At 42.3% G+C, this 23,624-nt stretch overlaps 1 protein-coding gene across 18 annotated transcripts in view; it reads left to right on the top strand.

Annotated features, from left to right (window-relative positions):
* PTK2 (protein tyrosine kinase 2) overlaps positions 1 to 23,624 on the top strand; it is a 330,274-nt gene that overhangs the window by 176,068 nt on the left and 130,582 nt on the right. For all 18 annotated transcript variants that reach the window (XM_075920049.1, XM_075920046.1, XM_075920048.1 and 15 more), the window contains 3 exons: positions 8,755 to 8,834; positions 12,673 to 12,735; positions 21,809 to 21,863. In XM_075920049.1, the coding sequence (XP_075776164.1) occupies positions 8,755 to 8,834; positions 12,673 to 12,735; positions 21,809 to 21,863 (198 nt within the window). The remainder of the gene's footprint in view (positions 1 to 8,754; positions 8,835 to 12,672; positions 12,736 to 21,808; positions 21,864 to 23,624) is intronic.

The following is a 23,624-nucleotide window of genomic DNA, read 5'->3' on the forward strand; positions in this document are numbered from 1 at the left end:
TTGACCATTATTTGATAATGAATCTTAAGTTTCAAAAATGCTTAGACAGCATCTTATTAGTGAAAGTAAAGAAAAAAAATGCTTGGTAAGTATCTATCACCAAAAATAAGAGTGGTCCGGAAAAAACTTCTCTGTGCTGGGCTGAAGTATGTGAAAAGATGCTGCCTTGTGGATCCCCGTTTTCCTACACTCTTGTATTGCTCTCTGCTATAAGAGCATATTTGATCACTTATATTGCTCGAAAAAAGCTCTAAAGACTTAAAGGGTATTGTTACCTCAACTCACCCAGTACAGCTTTTAAATTACTTGCTTTGACTTGTAGTAAAACTATACACAGATGATCTTGTAAATATTTTCAAGTTAATATTCTGTCACACCCACCCTGCCTCTGTATCTTGCTTGAAGGTAGAGATGGAAGTTATTTTACTGATGAGATGGGACGCAGTCAAACAAAGTAAATGTTAGACATTTGCAAATCTGAGATAATGCATCAGAGGAGATATTTCTCATTGTTGCTCCTTTTAGAGATTTACTTTGGGGAGACAGTAGAGTACCATGTGAGGTTGCTACAAGACCCAGCTCCTGGAAGGGCTGTGAGGGAGAAGGGGACATGGATGCATTGGGCGGTATTTTACTGTCCAGCAGTGGAAAATGGGAAGGGGCAATGAAGATGAAGTCATTAAAATGATTCTAGGAGCTGGGTCCTTTAGTCTTCATATTTGCAGCAGGTGTCCCATAAAAGCTTCTCTGCTACCCCTAGTTGATATAAGAGGAGATAATGAGTGGAACATGCTGCTGGTAAAAGTAGGGGGCAAGCGAAGGAAATTCTGAACAAATGGGAACACATGGCAATTTTAAATCTTTTAGAAACTGCAATGACTCAGGATAATGTTGGATTTTGCAGGGTTGGTTGTTTTTTTTGCTTAAGAGGAAGAAAGAGAAGCTATTTGTTTCATCATTTCTTAGTGCAAACAGGCAAGCTTCTCGCCTCCTATTCAAGTGAAAGATTTTTATTTTCTAATTTGCTATCCCTTCATTTGCCTCCTACTCTTACCAGGAGCAAGCTCCACTCATCTGCTCCAATTTGGGGCTCCATTGTGCCAGACACTGTAGAAACATAGTAAGTGATTGACCCTTTCCCAAAGAACTTACATCTTTTAGATTATAAAATTGAACACAAAATAAAAGCATAGTTCAAATGCAGTTTTGAGGGAGGGATGCTTAGTTTTAACATTGTTTGAAGATAGAAGAATAATTTATTGCTTACTTCTTTCTTGAATCTTTTTTCAATTTTTTTTCTCTGCAAGTCAAGATAAGCATGTGCTAATACAGTAGAATACAGGTAGAGAAGTGTGAAGAAAAAAAGAGCAATTTGCTAGCGAGCTAAACAAATTGGATTCTTTCAGATAAGATATATCTGTAGTTCCTTTGCATGTGTATTACTTAAAAATTGTATGCTAGATTTATGGTGTTATAGCCTATGATGTCAGAGTCCTACAGCCAATGCAGAATGTGTTGATCTTTTTATGCTTGATTGTTAAGACTAGACTGCTCTGGAGCTTTTGAGATGACTAAATTTCATTAATCTTATTCTTGCCAGAGCATCCTATTTCAGCAGCACAGTATACATAAGATAACTTCTTGTGGTTTTTGTGGGAATGCTTTTAAGGTTACATTTAATCAATGGGAATGCGTTAGTGATGCTGTTTTGTTTTTGTATTAGATGCATTTCATGCATGTTCACGAGTTATATGGAAAGATTCTAGTAATTTAAGAAAACAGGAGAAAAACAGGATCACTTACAATTTATGAAGGTTAAACCAGAAAATGTAGTACAGAAAAAGAGAGCACAGTAATAGCACTTTACATTTAGTCCCCTTCCTTCTTCCACAGGGCTCCTTACTGTTAGCTGATAACCAAAGCTGAAGAGAGCGGTCTGAAGAGACAATTTGTGACTGGGGTGGAGGGCAGGGAGGAATATTAATTGGTTGTAATAGGAAGTCTTAAACAAGAATGTTTCTGCAAATCAGCATTTTCCTTCTCTTCTAAACTGCTTCTTGGTTATTAGTTTCACATGGCTTTGTCTAAAGGCGTTCTTGAATAGTGTCAACACCTAGAAGGGAATGGTTGAGAATACAAATAAAAACAAGGGGGGTAAACTTAAGAGAAATAACATTAATGCTAAATATGAGGAAGAGAGTTATTGATAGTGTCTGTTGATCAGTCTCTGAAAAGAAGTGATGGAAACTGTTGACAGGTAAAACTATCACAACACCCATAAATTGTCTCTTCATAATGATGATAACCATCATATAAAAATCCTCATGTTGTTTTCTCCTCCTGAAATTGCCAGTGCACTGTGCCGTATGTATGTCTCAGAGGGGTAGTCTGTAACTTTAAAAGAATGAGTAGTACTGTAGCACCGTAGAGACTAACAAAATATATATACTATCATGATATTTCATGGGCAAAACCCACTTCCTCAGATGAGAGGAATGTATGTGTCTTTTAACATGCAAGTTCTTCAGGGCTGTGGACTGTCCTCTTCATTTTGCACAGCACTGAACATATGTTCATTACATTTCTAATAATGACAATAAGTGGAGAAAGCATGGCAATATACTATAAGAAAAATATTCCACCAGTTCGTGGGGCATGCTTTAAATGACCTTATTAGGTCTCTTCCCTTGAACTTTTGTTTCTTTATTAAATTGTATTGTGCAACACACAGCCAATATTTTAAGTTCTTAGCTACAGTTTTTTAAATACCTTGAGCATGCTTCCTGTCTTTGCCTTTCACCATCAGCCAGTCTAAAAAAAAAACCGAGTCAGAGGAGAAAATGTCTTATGTTCATACTCGATATTAGAAATAAAATGGAGAGAGCAGAGATATTAAACGAGCAGAGATATTTCTACTCACAAGAGAAAAATTATGGTTATTTCTATATTGGAGAAGAGAGCACCATAAGTAGACATCTCTCGACATAGAGTTGGAATATTAGCCTTTTTGTATGTAGTTTATTTCTAGCTGGTAGGAATATAGATGCACTTCAGGTCACATATAAGTCAATGGTAAGATTGATTCTCTTTGGATCAGAACCTTAGACTGTAAGTAAGTTCTTTGGAAGAAGGAACATATTAATTGTGAAGCATTTTGTAAATTTGTAGAGCAACAGGATTTATTTTTAAGTAGCTCTCTATGACGTGTTCATTGTTCGCTGTTGTGTCCTTTATCTCAGAAGTTTCATCTTATACTGCCTTTTCCCAAAGATTGCTTTTCAAGAATTTTGCATCTTTGTTTCCTTTTTGATTTTTGGTCTCTTTTTAGTTTGTTTTTATGTTCAATTCAGTTTTTATGTGGATTTTATAGGTAAATACACAGTTTCCCCCTTTGGTTCTAATGTATGAAATTGAATATTTCTTAATCATAACATCAAACTTAAATGAAAACATGTCTCTTTCTGGTTCCTTCTTTCCCTTTCTAGTTAGGGTAGAACAGGGGTCTCAAACTCCCAGCCTGTGGGCTATCCCCAGCCAGAGCAATTACATAATCTGGCCCAGGACTCCTGGGGGTTCCTATCAGTAACCAGCCCTTGAACCCTGACCCTTTCCACCACTGCCCCACCTTGTACCCCATGGCATCCTGTAGCCCCAAGGATGCGACTTCAGGGATCACCAGAGGGCGTGGTGCCGCAGTGTGGCAGCTGTTCCCCTCCTGTCCCCACACACTCCCAGCAGAGAAAGCAGAATACACGGAGTGACTGCACTTCTGCCAGATGGTTTCAACAAAAATACCGAACGAATACACACCCCCACCCACCCACCACCACCACCAAAATTCTGTTGAAGGGGAAAAAAAAGGGGGGGCCCCAAAGTTGTTGAGAAAAAAAGGACCCCAAGAGTTAAGCTAAATAAATAAATAAAACAGCATGGCCCCGTTAATTGCATGCAGAGTCAGAATAGGGATAGGAAGAGAAGCGGTTGAGCACTAAGACCCAGGGAAGGCATTGCTTCCCCTTGCTCAGGTCTTTAGGTTTTTTGCCAGTGGCCATCCTGTTTTCTTGGTCAAGCCAGAAGGGAGCTTCCCTGTGGAACCAGGTAAGCGGGGGGGGGGGGGGGGGGGGGACGCAGGGCTGGGCCCAGTTGTTGAGTGTGTTGTAGGGTTGCCAGGTGACCGGTATTTTCGCCTGCAGGCAGGGAAAAAATCAGACAATACTGGACATTTTAGGTGTCTGGTATTTTCTGAATTTTTTTACCCGACAGGAGGCGAAAATACCGGACTGGCCGGGTCAATACCAGACATCTGGCAACCCTATTCTGCTTCCCCATGGTTCCTACTACTGTGGAGAGCATGGGGGCAAGAGAGTCCAACCACTGCTGCTGCATGGCACCAGACAACCCCTGCTTGATCCCTGAAGCAACATCTTTGGGCTCAGCTGCCATTGGAGGAGAGAGAGCAGTGCAATGGCAGGAAGGGTCACAGCTTGGGAGCCAGTAATGGACAGGCCCTGGCTCAACAGTCTTTCATTATCTAGACAAGTGGCTGTTAACAGGAAAATTTCATCAGAAGTAACTGGCTTCAACCACATCTTTTCTCAGTTTTCAGTATCACAGAGATGTCCATTTCAGTTTAAAAGTGGCTCATAGAATTTATTGGAGCAATTCTAGTCTCTGTCCGAGGTAGAGTTTGCCTCTCGGGACAGATTCTAATTTAATTAGTAAACTCAGAGCCAACAGATGTCAGTTCATTCATGCTTTCTCCTACTAAATCACATGGTGTTCTGTATCTATGTTCCACCGTTTATCAGAGTTCGGCTTTTCTATCTACAGGTTTAGCTCCGGACAGCATAAGTGCCAAATGAACATAATATGGACAACAAGTTAGTCACATTTTCACACCACTCTGGTATGCAGTACTCTCTAGCTTGTTGGAAGCGTTGGGAATGTGTGTGCATGGTAATTCCTTTCATTCAAACCACCGCCCGATTTCCCCGAAAACTTTGATTATAGATACCTCCCTCTTAGGATGAAGGATCCATCTGGATAAACACACAACATGAGGAATATGAGCTTCTTGCAAGTCTAGTTTGCATATAAACCTCCTAGAGCTGATAGTTGTCTACAAGGCCTGCAAAGCACTCTTAGTACTCAAACAATCCCTTGGTTAAGATAACAAGACAACACTGTTTTACATCAACAAGCCAGGGGAGCAAGGTCTACCCTCTCTGTGCATAGAGACAATGAAACTGGTGTATTGATGATCACTTTACCCTACTAGCAATACACCTCACAAGAATACACAATATATTAGCAAATAGCCTCAATAGACACTTCTCAGTCAATCATGAATGGGGGCTACATGATTTCATGGTAGGGATGTGAAGGACTAGTTGACTATCCGATAAGCAAATGCTTATCAGATAGTCGACAGGATAGTCAACTAGTTGTTCTCCCTGTCCGTTCCCCCCCCCCCCCCCCGCCCCTTGCTTGAGGAAGGAGCGCTTCAAAGCGACATCACTGCGTGCAGTCCAGGCCAGCTGGGGATTCCCCTGATTCCGGGCTCCATTCGGCGCTGCCGCTTTGAAACGCCGTGGGGAGCCTGACACTGGGCTCCCCGTGGCATTTCAAAGCGGCAGCACCGCACAAAGTCTGGGATCAGTGGGGTTGTCCCCCGCTGACCCCAGTTCCACACGGTGCTTTCACCTCTGAAGTGTAGCAACAGTCTGCTCACTCTGAAGACTTCAGTTCTTTCCTATAGCTCCCTACAAATACACTTGACACCAATTAAAGTTTGCCACCCTCTAATTGACAACCATTCAATTTTCACCCATCTCGTGATTGTAGTCCCCTACCGTGAAGCTCCTGGCCACGCCACCAGACTGCTCTATCCCAGGGCTTCTGGCTGCACCACTGGTTCTCTTTGCCACGGGGCTCCTGCCCCCACCTCCCTGGGGATCTCCGGTGCAGTAACAGCCACAGACATTACCAAACCAGAAAGTCCCGTTTAGGGAGTTACAACCTGTAGTGAGAATAGGAGACTCCATTCATTGAATGTATGTTGGGAGTTGTCATTCTACCTACAGAGAATAAAATTATTTAGAAACTCACCTAATGGATGAAGGAGAAAGCAATCTCTTCTCAGATAATTTCTAGGTGGATTTTAGGCAGCATCTTGTTGTGTTACAAGGCACCTCATGTCCCCTATCATCAAGATGTGAGGGCCCCCTCTGCCAGAGCCAATGCAGCTCTGATAGCCTCGCTTCATGAAGTATCGCTCATTGACATATGTAAAGCGGCAACATGGAGTTCCAGCCATACCTTCTCAAATATGCTGTAATGAAACAATGTAGGTGAAGTAATATCTTTTATTGTCTTAATACCAAGAGCTGTCTTGCCCACCCTAGGACTCCCACTATAGCTATTGCTACGGGAGCTACAGTGATCTGAAGAAATTCAGGAAATTCTTAGTGTATATGCAGCCTATGAAACTAGCTCTTGTTGTGAGGTGTTCTTCTCTATTCCTCCCCAGAGGGTAAAGATATAGCAGGTGTGTATGCTTAGCTCTTTGAAAGCTAATGTGCTCTGTTGCTTAGTGGAAAAGCACTTCATGAGAGAGCTACAATGAACTGGAAAATAGTGAAGTGTATTGTCACTTAAATTGCCTTGGAGAGTTAATTCCATAGTCCGGGTCCAGCCTAGTTATGTTACATCCAGATTTTCCCCATTGTTTCTTTTTCTGAGCTTCCATCCTCTGTCCGGATGGATTTTTCAAATAACAGGAAATGCCCAAGATTTTTGGAGAGCAGACATTGCAGCTCAGAAAGAGCCCTGATGGGTCCACTTCCTGCTGGTCCCACCCCTGCAGCCACAGATGATCAGTCCATTCCTCTGCATCCACAGTTGCTGGATCCCATCCACCAAGGCACTGGCTCCCATCCCTGGGGAGGGGTTCTGGAGGGAGCTACTGACTGACAGCTATCACTGCATCCCGGGCTTGCATCTGCCACCAAGACAGGAAGTGGCCTGGTCCCAACCTCCAGTGAATACCCCCAATGCAGAGCAACCCCTTCAGCATCCCCAATTTTACCCCCTTTCTAGCCCTCCCTCCACCTTCTCTTTTTCAGGAACCGGACCAACTCCAACCGTCCACTTGAGAAAAAATGTCTCCTATACTTGTCTTTTGATGTAGACACCTTCGTTTTTCCTTAGTTGTGGAGCTGATGAGGGTGTCTTATTGTTGAGATAAACCCAGGCAGCTTAGAGGCTTGAACAAGGATGGAGACCGCGGAACTTGCCATAGACCTCTACAGAGGGCCAGTGGAGTGAAGGGAGAACAAGGAAGAGGTGTTTTTTGTATTAATGTTGCTGAGAAGTCATGTGACTGCATTTACCAGGAATGCAGTGTCTTTTGGGGCTGATGCTTTCAAGCCTAAACAGATTGCAGTTCTACAATTTTTACATAAACTGTCAAAAGCTCTTACTATAAAGTCCTATGCATCCTATCCTTGCTGAGGATAATCACTAGCCTTCTGAGGTAATCAGTCATGTTTTCTAGGAATGCATCTGTGTGAGAGCTTGCTGATGCTGAATTGAGAAGCACCCCCAGAACTCAGACAATGTAATTAAAGAGTATGTTTCTGACTGGTAGAGAATGTACTATTTCACCAGTGCTTTGAAGTGTTTTTCTTTACCTCCCAGCATATTCTGTATTGTTAAGGTTGAACTTCAGCCATTGATAAATGTTGGATGGGTGCTTTTTAATCATTATTCTTAAGTATTTCTTAACATTTAACCACCAATGAGCTCTCTTTCACATAATTGCGCCCATAATGTTGAAGTCCCCTTTATGGGATATCAGCTTCCCTGTTACGTAGTTTTATCATGCAAATGAATTGAATAATGTAACTGCCACAACTGAAAGATGCATACAACTATGGCACCACCTCATACTACAAAAGAGAATTTGTATTACATCAGTGATGTGACAGACAGTAGCTGTGAATAAGGGGATAAAACAGAGAGAGAGGATTCCATAATTTGTTGAGTTCTGTTCTTTTTTATGTAAGATGTGTGTATATCTTTGTGTGAATAGTGCTTGTGTATAGTTGCTTTATTCCAGTGTAAAAGACTTCTTTAAATATTAGTTTTGGCTGAAAGTGTGATGACTGCATAGATGATCACATACCGACTCTACTTAATTATTTCAAATGCTTCTTTACGTGGATGTTGTGGGTCAGATTTTCACAATTTTCTACATGTTTATTACCCATAAGTTGGCATGTATGTCTAGTGTACATGCATAGTTGCTGTGATTGCACATGTAAAATTACTAGGCACTTGTGTAAGTGGCTCATAGATATGCGTGTATATAACAACTGAGCATGCAGTCACATTAATTGTGAGTACAAATGTCACAGCTATGACATTCTGGCCCTGTGTGATTATTTTTGTTCTAACTCGGAAAGTCTAATCTAACAGACGCAGATGTGGCAAACTGCAATCAAAATTTCTCAAGAAAGAGATTGCATACAAGCATTCAGTTCATATATGCAGATAAGAAACATAAGAAAGTGGGGTTTTTTTTTTTGTTTATATGCTGATACCCACCGAGATTATTTACACCTACAATAAAGATATATCCGAAGTTACTTGGACAATCTTCAAGTGTATAGTTAATATGGTGGATGAATGAACCAATCTTCAGTAACATTGACATTATCCTTATATGACACAAAACTACTTATTTTACCATAGGTGAAAAATGATTATATGTTAGAAATAGCAGATCAAGTGGACCAGGAAATTGCTTTGAAGCTAGGTTGTCTTGAAATCCGGTAAGTTGGAAACTGCATATTTTGTTTCTGCTATACTGTATACGTGAATTTTGCAGCTGTTTAATTCATATTTAAATATTTTAAAATATTTTATTTTAAGTAAAATATTATTAGAGATTATGAAAACTAATTTATTTTGAAGAAAAAACATCTGAATATATTGTATTAATTCCTAATTGTTTGTAAATTACAGGTCAATTTTACAGATCAATTAACTATGTTTTTATATTGATTTTATTTGGTGCATATTTGCAACTAAATAAATGTTTCAGAGGCCAAATACTAAACTGGAATATTCAAAATAAAATAAGTTTGCAGTGCATTTGCTAGCTAATAGTGTCATGTTGTCATATTTCTATTAATACTATAGATGAAGACTTTAATTAAAAATAAAATGCTGCTTTTTTTCTCTGCATTTGATGTTGAAGATTTTTAATATGCTAATTTAATATGCAAATTGTTTTTGTAGAATATAGTTTCAGAAAGAGCATATGAACTGATCTTGTGAGTTGCACTGATATTTTGTTTAGCCTTTCCATTTAAAACATAAACATGAACACCTGAGATACTCTGTTTACCAGATTTGAGAATCTTGAAACAGCTACCCTTTAAACCTTTTGAAATGAATTTTCTCTGTTTTATGGAGAATCTCAGGGCTGCCATGATTGCTATAGTTCTACTATTGTCTTGCACAGCAAGACTGAGAGAGTAACAAGATAATTAAGACATGAATGGCAAATTAAGTGATAGAGAGCAAAGGGAAAAAGTGCAGGTTGAACAGTAATTTTCAGAGAGGAGACAGAATTAGGACTGCCATTAATAAAAATACCAATAGCGAAGATGTGGGTATTGTGGGTAAGGCATGAAGGATTTTCTGCTAGCCTTAGCAGTCTTGAAAATGTGAAAATTCTATTCACTTTTTTTTTTTTTAAGATAATATAATGGATATAACAACCCACTGTCCTGGGCACTTTTCTTTCATTTCTACTCTCAGGGTATGTCTTCACTACAGTGCTATTTCAAATTAACTTATTTTGAATTAGTTAATTCGAAATAAGCTAATTTGAAATAACGCAGCTATACACAAAAACTAATTTGAAATAGCGTTTTTCTAATTCGAACTTAGTGTGTGGGGCTGCTGCATCAAACTATCTGAGGTCTGGGCTTAAAGGGACCCTACCCCCCATCCTGGACAGACAGTTCTCAGGTTTCTCTGTTTGCTGGTCTACCTCGCTGAGGGGACAGCAAAGCATTTGTGTCTTGGAGTGCTCTGCTTGCCCTCAGTCGAGACACCACGGCACTCTGCAACATGGAACTAGACCTGCCCCTGGGGACTCGGCTGCGTCTCGTGGCCACGTTGCCAGCAGCCTGGCTGCATTGTCTGCAGGCTGCCATTCGGCAGGACCATTGAGGGGCTGTCAGGATCCAGAGGGCCCTGCGGGAGAGCTTCCACTCCGAGGAGCGCTAACAGTCTCCCTGGTCTGCCCCACTGGGGGTTTGTGCCCCATTCCTCCCTCTCGTCCTTCCACTTACCCTTCCCTAGCCCCCCCTTCCTGATGGAAAAAAAAATGCACTTTTGTCTCAAAAATACAAACTTTGTTTGTTTAACAAAACTTGGGGAGGGATGAAAGTCTGGGGAGATTGGGATGGGCAGCGGGAGAACGGAGGAGAAAGGGTGGGAGAGGAGAGGGGGAAAACTTGGAGGAGGGAGCTGGAAGGGGGAAGCCAGGGGAAGAAGGGGGAGGGGAAGCTCAGCGCTCAGGGGTGTGGGTCTCGCCGGGCCAACTGCCTCCCAGCACTGTGGGGGAGAGGGCCTCGGTGTCTCCAGGGGGCTGGGGAGAAGGGTGCAGAGGTTGAGATGGGGGGGGGTGTAGAGGAGGAGGATGTGGAGGTTGAGGAGGAAGAGGTGGGAGGAGGAACAGTAGCTGGGGGGGCAGCAGGCGCAGGACTGGCATGGGGCAGCACACTCTGCACCAGGGCCTGCAGATGGTGACTGAAGGCACGACCCTGGGCAAGCAGCTCCTGCTGGAACTCCCCGGTCGTCCTGCGCCTGCTGCTCCATGATCCGGGTCTGGGCTCGCAGGGCCTGCAGGTGCTGTTCTCTGTACTCCTGCCGCATGGTGCTGGTCCTGCTGAGGCCGCGGGTGCGGTAGCATGTCCCGGGTGGGGTGATGCGCCCTGCACAACTAGCTGGTGCGGCTGTAGAGAAAGAAGAGAAGTGGTCAGTTCTCCCTGGGGACCCAGTGGATGATGCCCCCCCCCCCCGTGAGATGAGGGCGACCGTGCCCTGCACCGTCAGAGCCAATGTGCTTGCATAGAGGCCATGGTCATCAGCATGTCCGGCTCTGCCCGGGAGTGGGAGCTGCCCCGAGACCGCACCCGTGCCCCTGTGTATAGTGCGGCCGGGGCCGGGGGGAGATATCCCCTGCCCCTGTGTAGAGGGGGGGTGTGAAGGGAGGGCATGCTGCTTCGTCGTCAGATGTCACCGAGATCGGGAGCGTGTCGGGTCTCTTCACACACATGTGGCTATCAGGCCACGGCCCCGGTGCAGCACGCAGCTGGAGCCACCTGCCCAAGGGTGGCATGGCACGTGCACAGGTGGCTGTGTAATCCGTGGGAGGCATGGCCAACGCTCACGGTCCCTGATCTCCCTCCCTGCCTCCCCCCTAGATAGGGGACAGTGCTGGCACTTACCTGGTATGGCCTCCCTGGATGACCCTGCCGACTCCGGTGCCGGGACAGCTGGTGGTGGCCCCTTTGCTGCACCCGGGTCAGGGCCCTCAGTTCCCAGCTCGCTGCCCCCTGGGCTGGCACGGACTGCCCAGTCCCCCAGGATTCGGTCAAGGGCGGGGAAGTAGGGGCAGGTGATAGCCCCTGCTGCAGCGCTACCCCTGGTGGCCCTGGCGTACGCCTGCCTGAGCTCCTTTACTTCAGGTGCACCTGTTCCTGGGTGCGCCTGTGTCCCTTGTGGGCCACTGTGGCTGCTATGCTGCCATAGACGGCGGCATTCCTCCAACTGGTGCAGCGATCATGGACATTGGGGGCCTCCCCCCATACGTCAGTGAGGTCCATGATCTCCACACCAGTCCAGGCGGGCATGCGCCGTCTACGGCCCCTGGTTGGCCCCTGGGTGCTGGGGGACTGGGCAGGGGACGACTGGCTGCCATTGTGCGGCCACTGGGTGAGGGGCTGCGGCTGCTGGCAGGCCTGGCTCTCTCACTTGCTCAGTGGCCAGACTCTACCCCTTTAAATGCCCCAGGGCTGGGGGAGAGGAGAGGAGTTTTCCTGGTTTGGCCCAAAGTGGCCACCAGGGGAAACTGGGAAGGGCTGGAGGCCCCCTATTTCGAATTAAGTGTCTACACAGCACTTAATTCTAATTATCTATTTCGAATTTGGCGTTACTCCTCGTAGAATGAGGTTTACCAAATTCAAAATATGCGCTCCGCTTATTAAATTAAATTCAAAATAGCAGTTTGCATATGTAGACCCTATTGAAGTTAATTCGAAATAACAGCTGCTATTTTGAATTAACTTTGTAGTGTAGACATACCCTCAGATATTTTTGCCAACCACATTATGGCTGTATGATTTGTCTTCATGCTCATTGTGGTGCTACTAGTATTTTGCTATTCAGAGTAACACCCTGGGATGTCTTGTGTCTGAAAAATACTGTAATAAACTAATGACTATTCTGTTGGTGTAGTGTAATATTATTGTCAATGAACATGCATTTTAAGCTAGTCTGCAAATGGTTTTTAGTGTTAGCTCCACTTATTGTAGATTTGTGCTGACTCATCCATTAATTATTGCTTGCAAATATTTTTTTCTCTGATTTTAGGAGATCCTACTGGGAAATGAGAGGCAATGCACTAGAAAAGAAGTCCAACTATGAAGTTTTAGAGTAAGTATTGCATTTCAATTTGAGGTTTCAGCTGTCGCTTGTACAGGAGGCCTTTGCCATTCCCTGGGATATGTTCTTAAGATCATTGCAACTGGCAAAATCCACGAATACAGAGGGGAGGGATGTTCCCAACACAAAAGAACCATTTTTTCCACCACCTCTAGTTTCTGGCAGTGACCACATGCAATAGGGATTAATTGTGATTCTCGTGATATTTATGTCTATGATTATGTGTCACAGTGTCATATTCTCAGTGAAATTTCCTGGTTCTGTACAGCTCTTTTACTAGAGTGCACTAAAAAAGTATCATCATGCTGTGTTATGTGCTTGGGCTGTTGCAGCGCAGTGCACTGCGAATATGAGAAATACAGATACCAAAACCACGTATGGTGAGGGCTTCCTGTATAGGAAAATGAAATCCAGTTTAGTGAGAAGGCATCACTGCTGCCATTTTTCACGATAGTCATGATAGTAAGACTGTTATTTTTATTGTATCTAAAGTAAAGTGTGAAATCGTAAAACCTTTGCATCTATAGATGTGGTGAGAGCTCATTTACCACTATTGGACTAAAACAAATTGGGTTAACAGTTTAATCTTTCTGATACATAGTACCATGGGTTTCAGTCATCTGTATTCTGTTAGTGTGTGTGGGATAAATTAGTTTAGTTCTACAGATTTAACAATGCTTTGTACAAAAATGGATTTTCTATGTACAATTGGATTAATCAGTCACAGGGCTTATTTACACAGAGTTCTTTAATTACTTACCAGCTACTTGGAATTTAAAATCTAAGGGTTTATTTTCCTTTTGCTTCTGCTAAGTGTGTTGTTTTACTGAGTTATGATCTTGTGGTTAATAAACATGTAATGAGTCCACCACATATTCCAAAACTTAAAATGTCCAAGAAGCCTCCTGATAGCAAATCTAATTTGTTGATTTAATCATGCTTCATAGTTGATGGCTTCGGTCCAAATCTGAAGAGTGCTTGAGAAGCTTTGCATTCAGTTCCAAAGGAGACAATTGATGTTTGTTGCAACCCTGTTTAAAGGTCAATTTTGTTTTCATTAGCTTCAGAAGTACAATGTTTCAACACATCCTCTAACTAGTTATTATGCTTTGCTGCTAAAACCCTTGTGGGTTAGAGAAGACATGGTGTATGGCGTAATGCAAAATTAGGTTAACAGATCCGGGCAACAAGAAAAGTTTCAGCTTTCCAGATTTTATTTTGAAACAAAATAAGATAAAGTGAGCTAATTCAGATAAACGTTCAGTACTGGACCACTTGAAGGTAGGGTAGAAGATTATTTTAAGGGCAATTACATGTTGTTTAGGATTCATCACAAAATATACTTTTTTGTTGTTTTTAAACGGGTTAAAATAATTTCCAGCAATTATATCCAATTTATATGAGATTAGATACTCCACCGTTAACTTTCCTTCTTTCAAAGCATATATGCCAGGGGAAAGAGGCTATCTGGATATTAGTTATAGTAACAGAGTGGCAGAGAGCTAACCCTACTGAGCATATAGTCTGGACTCAAGAATTCCTGCTTTCTAATCTCAGCTCTAATTCTAACTCAGTGCATGATCTTGGATTAGGTTGCATAGGCCCAAAGTTTCAAAAGCAGTCTCATTTTGAATGCCTCCATTTTTGTTTCCAACTGGAAACACTTGGAGCTTGATTCTTTTAGAGACTGTGCTCATTTGCAGCCCTTTTAACTTTAGTTGAAGTTCTAAAAGAGGCTGGCATCTCTGAAAATCAGGCACTGTGGGCACGTCTCGACTACATGGCTCCGTCGACGGAGCCATGTAGATTAGGGTTGTAGGCAAAGGCAAATGAAGCGGCGATTTAAATAATTACCGCTTCATTTAAATTTAAATGGCTGCCGATCAGCTGTTTGGCAGCACAGCGCTGTAATCTGGACGCTCTGCAGTTGACATCAGAGGCATTTGTCGACCTCCCCATTTGCCTTGTGGGATGAGGTTTACCTGCCAGGGACTAAACAGCTGATCAGCACGGGGTAGCAGCCATTTTAATTTAAATGAAGCGGAGATTATTTAAATTGCCGCTTCATTTCCCTTTGCCCAGTAAACAAATCTGTGGTTTCTGTGGTTTTTAAAATTAGGAATAGTGTGTATGTGCGTCATAGTTTCGTTAAGTTTGTATAATGATTTGATTATATAAGTACTCCCGGGTGATATTCTGTGCCAAAAATTTAAAATTCTGTACACCATATTTTAAAATTCTACAAATTTTAGTTGTCAAAATTACACTATGATGCCATTTTAGATTATTTTGGTAACTTTTTTCAAAATACCTGTCATCAATTGTCTGTAAACAATACAGACACACACAAAATTACCCCAGAAATAGAGATTTAAAGAAATCTTTTGACAGCTCAGTTCCTACTGCTTTCCCCTCTCCTCCAGAACCCAGCCATGTGATACCTCCTACCCCATTCAGACATTCTCACTCTCTCTCCCCACCCTCCATTCCCAGGTAATGGAAAAACATCTAGTAGGCAACTTACCTAGCCAAGTGGAAACATTTCTCAGTTGGTTGATCAAGATGCATCTACTGGCTTTCTCAGCCTTCTACCATCTGCTGGATGGTGAATCAGTCTTCTCACATGAAATGTCCATTTGCTTCCTTCAGGGTGTAGAGGGCCTTTACCCTCAAATTTACCCTAAACATGGTCCTATTGAGATTCACGGTTTCTCCTTTTGAGCCGCTGCATCATGCTGTATGTTGTATCTCTCCTGTTATCCTCTTCCTGGCAGCGATTACCTCAACAAGAAGGGTCTTATAAATCAGGGTCCTGACATCAGAGCCCCTCTGTATGTGGTGTTCTTTAAGGACAATGTTCAACTCCATCTCCACCTACTGGTCCTACCAAAAGTGTACTTGCAATTTTATAGTAATCAGGCTATTTTCCTGCCCATTTTCTTCCCAAAACTGAAGAACACAGAGGAGCAATATCTCTGCACACTGGAGTTTAGATGCGCCCTGACTTTCTGCACTGAGAAAACCAATCTGTGCCATAAATCACATAGCTCTTTGTGGAGGTAGCAGATAGGATACAAGCCCTATCGGTTTCAGCCCTGATTATATCATCCTGGATCATTTCTTACATTCATACGTGCTATGAACAATTGGACACTCTACCAATTCGTCAAGAGCTCAAGCTTCATCTAGTATTGTTTCGGTCCTAGGGCCTTCTCCTGGGCAGCAACCTGGTTATCAGTACATACTTTCTCCTCCCACTGTACCAACAGTTAGCAGGCTAGGGATGATGCCAAGTTTTGTAGAGGAGTCCACATGTCCATGAACTCCAATCCCACCTCTTTATATACTGTTTGGGAGTCCTATGATGTGGAATGGACATGAGCAAGCACTTAAAGAAGATAAAATGGCTACTATCTTTTTTGTAATTGTTGTTCTTTGAGGCATATTGTATATCGCTCTTCCACAACCCTTTCTTCTACTCTTCTGTTGGAGTTAACCAGAAAGCAGGAAGGGTGCAAAGCTAGCTGGGCATATGAGTGCGCAGCCCCAGAGGGCGCTAGAGCAGGCCCAACAGATAGCAGTATGAGTTAAATCTACTGTGTCTGTGCATGCACCACATGCACACCTACTGTGGAATAGACATGAGACACACATTGTGAAGAACAGAAGTTATAGAAAGGTTAGTAACTGCTGTATTTGCATACACTGTTCATACCCTTCCAGGGGCAGGACCGTCCCTAGGGGGGTGCAGTGTCTGGGGCAACTCCCACCCCCACTGTCTCAGGTGTGTGGCCCAGGGCAACCCCCTGCCTCAGGCCCTGCCCTGTCTCTGCTCCACCCTGCCCCACCCTTTCCGCAAGCCCCTTTCTTGCTCCATTTATGCTCTGCTCCCTTACTCTTTGCCCCTTCCCCCAAGCAGCTTGAGCCAGGGCATTATGGGGCCTGGCGCAGGGTGGCAGCAGGTGTCTCTCTTCTCACCCCCCACACCTCTGCAATCACCACAGCAGGAACTGGAATGGCCCAGCAGCCTACTCCACTCTGCCAGGTCACCCAGGGCTTCTCTGCAGCAGTGGCAATTGGCGAGCCCTGGGACCAGAAGTGCTGTGCTTCCCACTGTTGGGCTGCTCTGGCTCCTGTCGGGTGAGTGTGCGGGAGAGGGAAACCTCTGCTGCCACCCTACTCCAGACCCTGATAATCCCCTGGGACCCTCCCAACAATAGAACAGTTAAATCGGCTGCCGCAGAGGCCGCCTCTTCCTCCTCCCCTCCTCCCCCTGTAAAGTGCAGGGCCTGGAGTGTCTGCCCCGGATCATCCTATGGATGGGATAGCTCTGCACAGCAGTGAAGGTTGCTTTTTTGAGTTTTTCTTTGCTAGTTATATTGCAGTCTCAGACACTTGTAATAGATGCAGACTTTTTTGACCATTTGAACATGAACAAATATCCCCCTGCATGTGATGTGAATGCATATTTCCTGTCATTGTCTGGTGTATTGTAAATTCGCCGTGATCAGATTTTCAGTGAAACCAAAACTGGAAGGTAGCTCCAAGAGGGAGACAGAATCAAACTTCAGAGTGACCTGTAGCAGTTAAATCAGAAGAGTCTGCAATGAAGAGAAATTTGGCCCTAATAAATGTAAATCCCTATACCCAGGAGAAGGAGGTAAACACAGCAAAACTGGGAGACGAAAACATCTGCACCCACTGCATTAAAAAAAATTTAAGAAGCATGTCCTCCTTCATGCTGTCCTAATATTACTTTCCTCTTTTTTGTATCAACTTTTTTACTGGAGTGTTCAGGAAAAATATAGAAATACAAAATTAACAGAAGACAAAGTTTCATTTTCTATAGCAAGAAGCCCAGAGAACTGGCTGCAGTTTGTATTTGATGGCTTAAGCCTAATGAAGTTTACACTGAAAAGAAAATGCAGTGTTTATATCCAAATCATTCCCATTGGTAGGAGAGCATCGATTATGGTAAATATAAAGCTATTAGCATAACCATATAAACCAGTAACTGCTATTAACTATCCCTAGCTGCCAATGAAGGTAAGGCTGAAAAGTCTGAGTAAGGCATTGTCGGCTGATCTCTCTCCTGAATAGGCGTACGTCTATTCTGGAGTTTCCATGCGGGGTTCTATGACTACGGGTACATTTCAATTCATAATACTTGTTTGTTCCTGCTTATAAAAGGGTTGCATATTACCATCACAGAAGACCGCTATAACTCTGCATACTTTCTATGTTAAATTCTACTAATTAAGAAAATTGGACTTAAAATCTAATTTTAAAAATAGGATATGCTGTGTTAGCGAATGTGACTAAGAGTTTCTATTCATTAAATTCTTTGTGGTGGTTTGTGTGCAGTTTGCTGCATACTCAGATCTGTAATCAAAAGCTGTTATATGATTCAGTTTAGAAATAAATTATTGTAGCAGAATGTGGGAATCATGTGCTGTAATAGTGTTAAGATGGTGGCAACGCTGCATTGATTTAAAGAACTTAATTTTTGCAGAATCTGCTTGGTAAAATGTTTAATGTTAACTAATGTATTCCTTGTCAAAATGTCTTTGCATATTATTTAGACAGTAATGGCATGTCAGGTTTATCTAAATCTATATGGAATGATAAAATTGCACATAATTTGCATTTGAGAAGAAATACATCAAAGGACTTAATGTTTATGAAACTTTTATAATCTTTTCTAGCTTAGTGTCATTGCACAGACTCTAGAGTTCACTGCTGTGAATGAATATTCTGTTACTTTTGATTTATAATTCTTTTAAATATATTTTATGAAATTATTGTATAACATTCTGAGTGCCCAGAGAAGGTGCTTCAAAAGATTATTTACTATTTGTATTCCACAAGGAAGATTTAGAATTCTGTGTATGTTATTTCCTTCTTAGCCCATTGGAAGCTACCTGGTTGTATATACTTGACAGGTTAACTAGCAGCAATTTTCTGACATAGGCTGGAGATCTGTGCAGTCTCCCTCTGACAACAAATGAAACTTGCATGCAAATTAGTTACAGAGTGAGGGTGGTAATTGAGTTACCTCTGACATCTCAGTGGCCTAGGAGTCTTGTTAATGCGTAAATTCGTGCTTTACTGTAGCTATACACCATACAGGCATAATTCGTAAAGTCAGAATGGCTTAGAATTTAAACATGGACTTGTAAACTGACCAGCAGTTCCTGTGGTGACTGAACCTGGTGCTATTCTAAAGGGGAAAAAAAGCTTTCCTCTGTATTTGTAGCTGCTGCCATTGCTCCACTCTGACATAACAGACATTCTGGGTTTCGGGATGACACACACACAAAGTAAGAATCCTGACATCATCTTGTATGGATTGGGGTGGCCAAATAGTGGCTTGTGAGCCATATGCAGCTATTTTACAGTTGAAGTGCAGCTCTTGAAAGCCCTCCATGTCCTCACCATATTCTGCCTATCAGTGTATTTAGAGGAGCTTGTGGCTTCTGCCCTGTGGGGTAATGAGATTAGGAACTTCTGCCCAACAAGGCGGGGGGTTGAGGCTTCAGCTCTGCAGGAGGTACCTGCCAGGGCTCAAGACTTAAGCAGGAGCAGGGCTGAAGTCTCATGCCCCAACAGGTGCACCCCAAAGAGCAGAAGCCCTAAGAACTCCCCTTGAATCTGCAGGGTGGAAGTCCCAAGACACCCTGACCCAGCAGAGTAGAAGCCTGGAGCCTTACCATCTCACCAAAGGGCTGAAGTCCGGAGCTCTGGCAGGTGTAGCCTGGCTCTCAAACACCTGAAGACTGACAAAAAGACTACCCATACTTGATATAGATGTTTGAGGCACATGATTGTCTTCACCTCCCATTCAGCATGGAAGGCTTTCCTGAATGTTCGTTGAAGAGCTAGACATGGTCCTTGGGCTGAACAGTTCACAAACTCCGGTTTTTTAGCATAGTTTGTATTACCCCTGGAGAAGGTTAGGGCAGAACTCCTTTTCAATACATTTTTTCCAGTCTTAAGCCTTTTTTCTTATCCTAATTTTATGCTAATGTTCATGCAGATTGTGGTGTTTGACACAACCTGATACATGCTGATCAGATGCAGAAGCACAATGATACCTTCATGCTGAGACACACATCTGGAAGTTCTCAAGCTATTCCCTTTCACCTGCTCTAGAAATTGGCTGCTAGGGAAAAGTCATCAACTATTCCATAAAAGCAAAGCAATTCAAAGTTAAAGGTGCATTTATAGGCCAAGCTGAGAATAAGTTTCAATAGTATATAGTCATCAAAGTTAGACATTGAGCCAAATTATAATCCAGTCTTGTAACAGGCTTAGTGGTCCTTGGAACTCCTCATTTATGGTAAGTTCTACAAGTCAGAAGAGCGCTTTTCTCACAAAACAGTTGGAGTACATCTTCACAGCAACATTATTTCAGAATAACTGATGTTATTTCCAAATAACAAAATGCACGTCTATACAGCAAGCCATTATTTCGAAATAATGTCGAGCAGGAGGCCTTCTTACTCCAACTTCTGTAACCCTCATTTCACGAGCAGTAAGGGAAGTCAAAGGAAGAGAGTTCTTCCTTTGGACTTCCAGCTATGTAGACAGCGCAAAAAGCTGAATTAAGCTATTTCAACTTCAGCTACACAATTGGCATAGCTGAAGTTGCGTAATTTAATTCGACTTTTGCACTGCTGTGTAGATGTGCCCTAACAGATATGTAAGTATGATTGGGTATTCCCAGTTCCATGATAGTCCTTTCTCAGTATATTGTGCAGTGAATGTGTTTTTAGTGTTTCTTAAAACAATAAAATATTTAAAATAGGAAATTAATTCACAGCACTTCTCTGTGATTGCATGCAGGCCCCATTAAAACAATACACTTTCCATCCCAGGTGGCATCTTTCTATATTTAAAAACAGAAGCAACTATAGTACAGCAAGTGATTAAACAGATTCAGTCAATCACCTCTGAGGATAACATTAACAAAATCTGGCTATATAAATTGTCCTTATCTAAGCATACAGATAGAGTCACCTAATATAATACCATACTCACATACCCTTCTCCCAGAAGACCAAGCGTGAAAGGACCAGCCTCTCTCTCCACCTATGGGACTTTGGTGCAAAGTGAAGTATGGAACATTTATAAGCAGAGCAACTTAGAAGTAAAGTAAAGGCTTGAACCTGAAAAGAGAAGATACATAATTAGGAAGAAGAGAGAGCTTGTGCTCAAGACTTAAGCTTCCTTATTCCCATAGTTTTTATCAATCTTTTTTGTGTCATTACCACCCAGGCCCTAATAACCATAAGCAGATTTCTGCACCCTGAGATTTTGTGAGTACATATACTTGATTGGATGGTGATATTGGGACATCTTTTGAATATGTATGAATAAGATCATCTGATGCCCCCCTTGACTTGTTCCTGGATGTGGGAAAAGCAAGAACCTGTGGTTAGGTGCAAGAAGGCCTGTTTTCTTACTCAAAAATGTCAGTTTCTGTGTCTTGCAGTTTTGGACCTATTTTAGGTCTCACCTAGGCACTGTGAGACATACCCTGTCTATGTACTGACCCAACTGATGATTTTGCCACATAGTCTTTCATAATTTCTGAAGTAACATTAAGGATATTTGGTTTAATTTCTAAAAGATATTAACTCTTACTTATCACACTATACTACTGTAAAAGACAACTCATACAGGATAAGTCAAGTCATGCAGTCCTTGCATTACTGGCATCACTAAAAATATAGCAAAAGGGATAGGATAGGATAGGATAGGATAGGATAGGATAGGATAGGATAGGATAGGATAGGATAGGATAGGAAAAGTTATAGCTTGGCAGGCTACATTTACTAAGGATTATATTTGCATGCAGTGTTGGTGTAGCGATGTGATGTCGTGACCTACAGAAGATTTCTACGTAAGCTTGAAAGTTTGTCTCCTCATCAACAGAAGTTGGTCCAATAAAATATACTACTTCATTCACCTTGTGTCTCTAGTATATTTGAATGCATTTCTTAAGAGCTTATCACTGGGGTGTATCATAAGATTTCTGATCAACAGTATTTGTTTATTTCAGGAAAGATGTTGGCTTAAAGAGATTTTTTCCGAAAAGCTTGCTGGATTCTGTAAAGGTAATTATAGTTTCACTTAATCATATTTCCTCAGATCCATAAATAGCATGTTTTTCAAATATTGGAGAAAATGAAAATAGCATTTGATTCCATTAGCCTGCTTCCATTAACCTGAAAAGTGGATGATTATTTTGCTTGTATAGTAGCAAATGGGCTTTTATGAAAACATTTTTCTCTTGATGAGAAAACTATTAATTGCTGGTGTCCTCACTCTTTGGTAGCATGAAATGCCATTTAGTTAAATAGCAGATATGTGAGCTGATGAAGTTTGAGTTCATCACAAAAGTGATTCACATGACATTAGAGATTTAATGTTTACCAAATAGGATTGTACTTCTGTCTTCCTTACCCAGTGTGATAGAGACTGCTCTCAAATGTATCACTTTCTTGTGATGTTACTTAATGTAACTTCTCAAGCAGAAGGGGAAATTTTGAGAAAGGAAAAGAGGAAGAGCCATCGGCACCCCTGTCACTGGAATCTCAGCCGGTTGGACTTCCAGTAGCCATCCTGACATTGGGCTCTCAACCTTGAAACTCTGTGGTCCAAGAGTATCCATAGTCCTGCTGAACCACCTAAGTTGCCAGACCAGAGAGTCCTGGTTTAGCTCTCTGTAGGAGGTTGTAAAAGGTTTTGGGACAAATTTTCAAAACTGGCCATGCATTTCTAATATATATGCACGTGTGAAAGAGCTATATGCAAATTATGTGTGCAAGTGATCATTTCCGTTTCTAGCCTAGAGTATATGCACAAATAAATGAGCATGTACAAAATAGAAGATTTGTCAGGTGTCTTAATAACATTTTTCATACTGTACTAAAAGCATAAGTTGTTGAAGACATTTTTTATATTGGTAAGAGCTTCAGAAAGTAGGGGCAAACAAAGAACTTAGAAAAAATAGTTCATGCAGAGGATTGTCTTTTATGGTTTGGTTTAGAAAAAAGATGACTGAAGGGGAATAGGATGGAGGTCTAAAATCATGAATGATGTAGAGAAAGTGAATAAGGAAGTGTTATTTAGCCCATTGCATAACACAAAATCAGAGATCAAACGAGGTTTAAAGCAAACACAGGAAAGTAATTCTTCACACAATTCATAGTAAGGATGTAAGCGAGTAGTTGACTATCCAGTAAGTATAAGCTTGTCGCATGGTCAACTAGTGATGTGACACGTTGCTTCCCCCCGCCCTTGCTGCCACTATTAGAGAGAGGCAGTGAGGGGGGAGGCTTAAAAGCCAGTTCCCCCCAGCACCATCTCTGTGGGAAGCCGGGGAGTTAGAGGCAGAGTGGGAAATGGCGCAAGCTGGGATGAAGCGGTCTTCACTCATGCTACCTCAGCTGAGATTCTGCTTTTGAAATGTACAGGAGCCCACTGGGGCTCTTGTATATTTCAAAGTTTCAGGCACTGCAGGGAGTGCAGAGCCAGCAGAGGGAGTCCCATGCTCCCTGCAGGGCTTCCTTTTGAAACATACAAGCTGCATTGGGGCCCTTATTGACAAGTAGAGTAGTCGATGGAAACCCCATCAACTATTCAGTTAGTTAATTAATCTAAATTTAACATCCCTAATGCATAGTCAGCTGGTGGAACTCATTGTTATGGGATGTTGAGAAGGCCAGAAATATAACTGCATTCAAATGAGAATCAGATAAGTTCATGGAGGAAAGGTCCATCAGTGCCTATAAACTAAGGTGGTCAGGGACATTCTTTGGGTGTCCTTAACCCTCAGACTTCCAGAAACTAGAACTCGACGACAGGAAGAATCG

The sequence above is a fragment of the Pelodiscus sinensis genome, chromosome 2, assembly GCF_049634645.1.
Source record: "Pelodiscus sinensis isolate JC-2024 chromosome 2, ASM4963464v1, whole genome shotgun sequence".
Classification (NCBI taxonomy): Eukaryota; Metazoa; Chordata; order Testudines; family Trionychidae; genus Pelodiscus; species Pelodiscus sinensis.